Raw genomic sequence first — 8,465 nt, forward strand, 5'->3', positions numbered from 1 at the left:
CAGACAAACAGCATGGCCTGTGATGAGGGGGTCACAAGCTAAAAAGGTTACCCCACCCAGGAATTACACTGTTTTACACTGTGTACTCTGTTTTGACGTAACTGATAACAAGTTGGCCGTCTGATCAATTTGATGAAGTTTTGCAGTATGTCTGGTACTATTTTTAACGTATTTTTCCAAAGATAGTTGCTAAACCTAGTTGCTAAACTTCTTTCCCATTACACGTTGACCATTTGTTAATACAACATATCAATACGCTTCAAATCAGCTTTACATTTATTGTAAATCCCATCCAATTTATTCCATTTTATAACATTTTGACAACTCATTGCTCACATTTTTGGAGGCTGTTTTTCTCGACTTTTTCACGAAACAAATTTGAAAGAACTTTTTCAAAACAACAACAAAAAAGTTTATTCAACATGAAGAAAAAAAATCGCCCAGGCATTGCATAAATCATAATTTTACAGAAAACTTCTTCACAAGACTTCACAAGATTTTCCGTGATAATAAACTTTGACATTTCGAAAAAAATAGGAATGGGGCAGTGAAGTGTGTAAGACTGTGTCTCTGTGTGTTTGCGTGTGTGTGTGTGTGTGTGTGTGTGTGTGCATGTTTTTTCTCAAAGACCTTCAGCAATGTGGTTCAGGTTCAGATTCAGGAAGTGAAAATTTAGATGGCTGCTGGGGTGTGTGTTTGTGCGTGTGTGTATGTGTCTGATCGTTGCTGACAGGGAAATGTGAGGTGCACGGGGGTGTGGTGGTGGTGAGAGAGACACAAAATGGAAGAAGAGTAAAACAATGAGGAAATCACACAGGATATAACATCTACATTTCAAAATCTGACATTCTTCCATTTGAAAACGTGAATGTTTGGCTCCAATTAAAAACACTACGTACGTTCGCAGCAGTAAAGTGCTGAGGAGGAACCAATGCGGTCCGTCCACAAAAACTACTTATAAACAAGAGTGGGAGAGCTGAACCCACTGCTAGAAATACACACTGTTTGTATTGTAGCGGCGAATATTACAGAAAGCAGCGGCATATGAGAGAATGGAAGGAATTTCATTTCAAAAATAAAGAAGTGACAGTCCTACAACGTGTCCGAGAAAGCTCTCAGAGCAAACATCAGACGCTTTATTTGATGAATATTGGATTTAATTTGGTCCATCTTCCTAAATGAATTGTCTGCAAGGTCATCAAGATGCTTATAACCCAGATAAATAGTCATTTCCCAAACCTATGGGTGCATGTTTGATCTTCTCTGTGTTATTTCAGAGCTATGCATTGGTCAAGACAATGTTTTTACTAAAAACTTTAAGAAATGTATTCAATTTGAGTCTTCGAAGGGCAAAAAACATGAGAAATATATATTTTTTATTTGGCCAATAATTTGGATTTCGGTCTAATACCTGAACAACCAGTAACATTCCCAGCAGCCTCAGCTGTACTTTGTGTTTCATGCTAATAAGCTAAAGCATGTATGAGCATGAAGAGGACAGCCTCCATGCTCATAAGACGGGACATTATTGGTCTATATTAACATTATTCTTAACACCCAGTCTTTTTCTGACAGAATATACCAAACAATGTTTATTTTTCAATACAAAATCTGTGTAGTATTTAATATCAACTTTTATTTACACTATAGATTTGGACTCATGAGAACTTTTCCAATGCCATTGAATGACTTATAGTAACTTAACTATGTCTTGGAGGTGATGTTTATTGTGCCATCGAACAGATAAAGGCAGAAAGGAGACACCGCTATATTTAAACCTGCATGCTTTGCTTACTGAAACGTGCAGGTACTCTCCAAAAGTCAAGCCAATAATACTACACGTAAAAATACCTTACAATCAAATTTGACCTTTAGAAAGGAGCACAAATTCACATTCATGTTATTTCAAATGTCAAAAAGTCAAATGAGTGTGAAGCACATAGAAAGTGTTGAAAGAAAAGACTTCACACTCAGACACACATTGCATTGTAAAGATGATAATATCAGTATAAACAAGAACTGCTCGATTCATCCGATTTCACACACACACATTGTGTAAAATAATCATTGACGACTCACGTCGGCTGTTTATAGTGTCGAGATCTGACGCTTGCAGACGTGCTCTCAGCTTCTTGAGGCACCGATGATATAAAAGTGGAAGGTGCATGCACAGCTTTACTGTCAGTCTTATAAAGAGAGTGTAAGCACATTTTACTACATGATGCGAAACGCTAAGATGAACATATGAAGCCCTTTATCTGCAGCACAGCTTCCACCACATCTGTTCTCTAGGCAGACATTCATCCAGGCATTTTTTTCCCCACTTTGGGTTCTTGGCTTTAATCCAAAAGTCTGTGCCTTTGCTTTCCAAAAACGGCACCGCGAGAAAAAATGAAATTCCACAACAACTTCCACGAATGTCAGGGTCGTCTGTCAAATCAACGTTTCTTTTTTTTTAGGAAGAGGCTGTGTGACGTGCTGTCATGCCCACGAAGAATCTCCTCCGTACAACAAAAATACAAAATAAACAAAAAAGCAGTTCATTTTGTTGTTCTCGGATGTTCGTCAGTTGACTTTAAAGATGCTGAAGATGTGAGGCGAGGCTGAGGGATTGCCCAGAGTGTGGAGTCTGAAGGACGAGCCCGTGATGGCCTGCAGCTCCGTGCCTTTGTCCAGTCGCAGGAGACCGGACACCTGGCAGGGCTTCAGGAAGTGGAACGGGTGCGGCCCGGCGGAGGGGGTCGTCCCGTAGCCCTCCATGCACTGCAGCTTCTGAGGCCTCTGGCCACTCGTCACCACGTCCAGCTTCACATACTGAGACTGCTGCTCGTTGAACAACACCTGAGGAGACGGAGAGGGTGATCATCCCATCGAGGGAGGTTAGCAGACACCACGAGGAGAACTTTGTTTTCTTCTCAGCTATTCGGATGAAAACTAACCAGACCGCCTCAGGGTATCCAAGGCCTCGCTATCGTAATTCTTTCTTTCTTTCTTCTTTTGTTGAGATTTTCTCCAGACCTCTGTCAACTTGACAAGACCGAGGCCTGGCTACACGAGATTAAACCGAAACCTGATATCCGACTCTCCAAAATACATGAAGTGTACCAGTACACGATGACTGATGTTTGTCCAAAAATAAAGGCTCTTTTTTTTTTTCACGAGGTCAGAAAAGGTAGAAGTGTTGTTGCATCCCAAGACTCTGCTCAACCACTTCACCTCAGGAAGTAAGGAAGACAAATTCAATAGCAAACTAAATTTTTTTCCATTTAGAAATGATTTAAAAGAAAAATGTAAACCGCATGTTACTTTTAAAAGACATTTCAGCGACACTTGTTTGAACTGTTCAATACTGTTTTGCTACCGATCACATAAGGATGAATAAATAAATGTCTTTACATTTGAGAAAATAGTCTCATCTCAGCCAAACTAGAGCAATGTTGGCACAGGGATTGTTGATAAACTACAACTCCCAGCGCAACCTCACCTGGCAAAACAGGAAGTAGACGCCCGCTTTCTCCACGGTGAAGGTGCCTTGTTCCTTGTTGTACCTCACCGCTTTACTCATATTCAACGTCCTCTCCTCCCAACCCTTAATCACGCCACCCTCTCCCACTGACACACACACACACACACACACACACACACACACACACACGGTTAATCATCTCACAGACAGAAATATCACAGATTAGCTTCCATCCCTCATTTTTATGACTTACCTTGCTGAGAGGAGACTTTGGTTACTGGTGGAAAGTAAAAGAGACATTGAAAGAGAGAGAAAAGGGAAAGTCAATTAAGATTTTATGAGTGCAATCGTATAGGGGTATATGATTGAAACCACTTCAGCAGATGCTACACGAGACGGCTATAAGGGATCTGCCAAGCCACTTACTCTCAAAATGAGACGCCGCTTTCTTTCCATTTCCATTCCTCCCTCGCAGCGCCCCCCCTTTCGGAAGGCAAGGAGAGACAGAAAATGAATGGCAGAGAAAATACTTCTGTGGGTTTTTTGATAAAACAACCATTACCATCTGTATCTGTCTAATAACACGGTATGTTAATTTGCAGCCATTTAGATTCAACATGGCGCTTTTTTTTTTTTAAACGCGGTTAGCAGATGGGCAAAGGATTTCCTGTCACATGCCTCAATATATTTCCTCAAACTGTTATTTTCGGTCAAAAGCGTGTGCCTCTTTTTTATTTTTTTTTGCCTGTGGGGGCTAATCTTAGTGCCAGCTGGTTGCAGTCATCTAGAAAATAAAGAGAAAGAAGAGAGATGGGGTGAAGGAGGATGTGGAGCTTTGTGTTTGGGGGGTGCGGGGGGAGGCGAGGACAAGATAGACAGCGGAAAAGTGAAAGCACTAAATGTAGCCTGAGAGACAAAGCTTAGAACACTAAATAAGAGAAATGAAGTGCCGGAAAAACAGAGTCAAAAAGGTCTTTGGCTGCTCTGTGACCCAATAGAGTTGATTAAGAACAGAGTGAAGCAACAGCTCCGGCCCCTGCTCGGATAAATACAATAAATAAAACACAACACTAAAAAGGCAAGAGCTGCAGAATGCCTGCTCTTGTTACTCACTAAAGGTTTATTTTAGCTTTGCAGTCCGGCCTACGGGGAGCGATTTCAGACACAGATACAATTCACATACTGTACATATGCACTGAGAAATACATACTTTATGTTTGGAGACGGAGCAGCCAAACACCGGGGCCCCCCGTCATCACACAGGAATATTAAGTCCCTGCTAAAATAACTCACAGGTGGGTGACCCTGTAGATTTAGGATTTGCTATGGGCGAGCGTAAAGCCCTCCGGCTGGCCCACGTTTCCTGACTCGGGCTGTCAATCATCAGGAGAGAACATTACAGCAGTGTCTTGCTGAAACGCTGCTCTGCGGTGGTCAACTTTCCACAAACTGGAAAAAGCTGTTTGGGCTTTTTTTTATTCCCATCAATGAGCCATGAATTTCTGAACACCATTTAATGCGTTTTGGAAGACAATGTTAGATATCATTCGCTTAAGAAAAAAAGGCAAATATCAGCACAGGTATCGATAATATAGATATTTTGGCGAAGCACGCCGCTCTCTAAACGAATCTTTTTGTCAAATTTGGACAATGATCCCTCGACTGAAATCCACACACAAAAAGCAAGCGTCTTGAAGGTTCACTCTCGAACAGAATGTGAACAATCGAGCGATCCCGTGATGGTGACGCAAGCGGAGGCTATAAATACTGCAATGATAGGTCATCAAATATCACCGCTTTCACAACAAATCATAGCTGTGTCTGTCGTGTGCACGGGGGAGGGAAAAGAAAAGAAAAAAAAATCTATTTCATTGCCCAAAAGCGTGCAACAAGGCCCCGCTCTCGCGCCAGCTGGTTTTCTGGGCTTCGAGGCCGTTCTGGTCAGACCTGTAATTTCTGAAACAGGCATCCAGCTGCCTACTTTTTCCTGTGTCAACTTTTAGCAGCGGGCTGTGCCTGTGGCCCACGAGACCTGACCAAAGTGGCATGTGGGCCAAGACTGGCCAGCGTTTGTGTTAAATGTTCTACCCCCCAACAAAAACAACAGAGCGCAGTTGGTAGGTATTGTGTCTGTGGTGATTTGAGGCGCCTAAAAAGCCCAAAACTTCTTATATGTTGGTGATGTTGAAGTTTTAAAAAAAAAACAGAAAAATGCTGCTGTGGAGGACTTTAGATGTGCAATACCGTCTCTCTTCACTCTTTGTCCCACCAGCAGCTCTCTCTTCTCCAGAATGAGCTGAACAATGGCCTTCCTCTGTGTATTGACCTGTTGAAAGAGAGAGAAAAAGTGCACTATTAACAAACGTCCAATAAGTTTATTATGACTTTTGTCTGGCACAGATCCCACGCAGCCACAGACGGCCTCCTCCAGCCAGCCACATAAACAGGCTCGTCTTTTCCAGTATCCCTGCTGCCACGCTCGCTTTAGAATAGGTCTACCACTTCCTCAGAGACCGGTTGCGACACCTAATGCATGTTTTTAGTGCTTTGCATTCCTCACATCTTTACTCCCGTTTCTGAGAAAGAAATTAGCTTCTTTTTTTTTGTCAAGCCAGCAAGGTTTTCAAGCCTTGGCTCGGGGCCCACTGAATGACCGATGAAGGCATATATGAAGAAAGAGAAACGGCGGCTCAGAGAAAGTCTAAATTTACTGCTACTGTGGAAATGGAGGCAGTGAGTTGCTCTTCGCTCTCCAGACGTTCACTCACTGGCTCTCATCAGTGAGTTGGCTCATGGTCAAATGGACAGAATGGGGCCCCTTGGGAAAGGCTCCAGCATCAACACTCCACGTGTCCAATTTTGGGGTCTATGTGTGTGTGTGTGTGTGTGTGTGTGTGTGTGTGTGTGTGTGTGTGCAGGTCTGTCAACATGATACACGGCCAACCTGTCCTCCTGATCTCAAATCCAGTGCAACCTGGTTTTGTAAATACTGTGAACTTGAAACCAGAAGAGTTTCCATCGGCTCCTTTTAGAGGAATTCATTTGCCTTGTGATGCAACGTCCTGCTGGAGTCTAACACTTGCTGCAAGTGCAAAAAGTATGAAAACTGCACTATGCATTGAGATTGCACTGCAATTTGGGACTGATTTGTGCTCTGGTTAATCCTGCCCTGTGCACGAGGAGTGGCCATGCACGTTGCAAACGCTTTACACTTGCCACACTTTGTCATCGGCTTCTTTCATGCCTCAAGCCTCTGCGCAGGCAGTTGGGTATGAAGTGCTCTCGTGCCAAATAGTTGAGGCTTTCCAGTAAATTGAGATAAAAGTGGAACACAACTGGCACCAGAGTAATTAAACATGGCGGACGGGTTAGCCACTAAAAATAAGCTGCAACTCCACACAACCTGCCTGCACTTATTGGTAAGCAATAAAAGTACCAAGCAGAGAAATGGTGCAGCAGAACAGAGTACGTGCAAAGGGGGGGAGGAAGAGGAGGGGATGAAGTGTGGAATTGGATTTTTTTGCCATATGCCCCACGCGAAGATTCCCGTAACCGCAGCCGCACAAAAAAAAAAAAAAAAGTTACATAACAAACATTTGAAGGTCTGCAATAATTGCAAGCCGTGTAAATATTAGTGTTGGGACAAATATGCATGCAATTTGTGGGGTGTTTGAGTATAGGATACAGACCTGCTCCATACGGTCCTGCAGGATCTTAAAGGACTGGGACAGGTCCCGCGTCTGTCGCCAAGTCCACGCCGTAAACAGCGCGCTGCACGCGGCCAAAGACAGAGCCACCAGGGCCAGAGAAGCCCAGACGACCCGCAGCTTGCGCACTCGCCTCCTCTGCAGAATCCGATGCATGTTGGTGCAGACTGCACTGCTACTCACCGCCGCAGAACATCCGATATCCCCACTTAAACTTCATTCCAGCCGAGCATGAAGTCCATCCAAATGCGTTTGTGTCCAAATGTCCATTTCGGTGAAAAAGACGCGCGCGTGGGACAGCCTGCAACTAACAGCCACTGCGGTGTGAACGGGCAGACCTTTGTTTAATTCTCGGGTTTATCTGACAGATGAGGTTTAAAGCGACAAAACATCCGATCTTTGCTCCACACAGATCAAAGCCACCATCCTCCGCGTGCCTCCAAATACAAGAAAGCTGCTCCTCGCGCACATCAACTGTTGCATCCTTCGCCTTGTGATTCGTTGACTCAGCTCTCTTGTCTTCCCTTTAAACAGCGCGCTGGGGGGTCACTCTATTAGACAGAACGACGGAGCACACATGAGCGGGAATACACACACACACGCGCGCGCGCGTAATGACTTGGAGGTGAACTTTCCGCGCGCCTCCTGGCGAAGCTCTGATGATGTGATGCCAGCGTGCATCCGCTGTAAAAAGCCAACGAGGTGAGCGTAAGAAAAGAGGCGCAGCGGGGCTTCCTCCGCTGCTCGAGTCACTATCATCAACTTGCATGCCTTGGAAATATGTGCCAGTCACGCGTGTAACAGTTCCGTTTGTAACCACACGGGGGCGGTAGTGTATAGGTGGTGGTGGTGGTGGCGATGAGGCTGGACATCCAGTGCACCTACATGTCCGAGCCAACGACTGATATTGATCCCAATAGACAATGTATTCATCTAAAATATAGAAGAAATTCTATCAAACATTTTTATGTTGCACTTTTCTTCCATCTGGGCTTCGCACAATTTTAATTTCTTCATGTCTAAGCTCATTTTGTTGAGGTATGTGCGCAGATGCATATGTTTTATTATATTTCACTGTGTGTGTGTGTGTATTTTATTTTACAATGTATGTGTGTACACTGAGTGTCTTTGAGATTACTTTTAATTTCATTTCTCATTTGGACATTTTATTGGGATTAAAGATCAGGAGGTGTTAGTAGGCGCCCTATAGGCCAAGTGCCATTACACACTGGTTTCACCTTTTTACAAGCCTTTTTTTTAAAGCTCAAACTATACATTTAAATATTATAATT

At 43.6% G+C, this 8,465-nt stretch overlaps 1 protein-coding gene across 1 annotated transcript; it reads right to left on the reverse strand.

The window, feature by feature from the left end:
* Positions 1-2,565: 2,565 nt before the first annotated feature.
* Positions 2,566-7,406, reverse strand: tnfsf12 (TNF superfamily member 12; the record flags this gene model as incomplete). The annotated part of the gene is given in 7 exon segments (XM_079214664.1): positions 2,566-2,841; positions 3,485-3,612; positions 3,720-3,743; positions 3,893-3,949; positions 5,711-5,792; positions 7,156-7,385; positions 7,388-7,406. Coding segments are annotated over 7 exon segments (816 nt in total).
* Between the last annotated feature and the right edge of the window lie 1,059 nt (positions 7,407-8,465).

This window comes from Taurulus bubalis, assembly GCF_910589615.1.
Source record: "Taurulus bubalis genome assembly, chromosome: 3".
NCBI classification, from domain to species: domain Eukaryota; kingdom Metazoa; phylum Chordata; class Actinopteri; order Perciformes; family Cottidae; genus Taurulus; species Taurulus bubalis.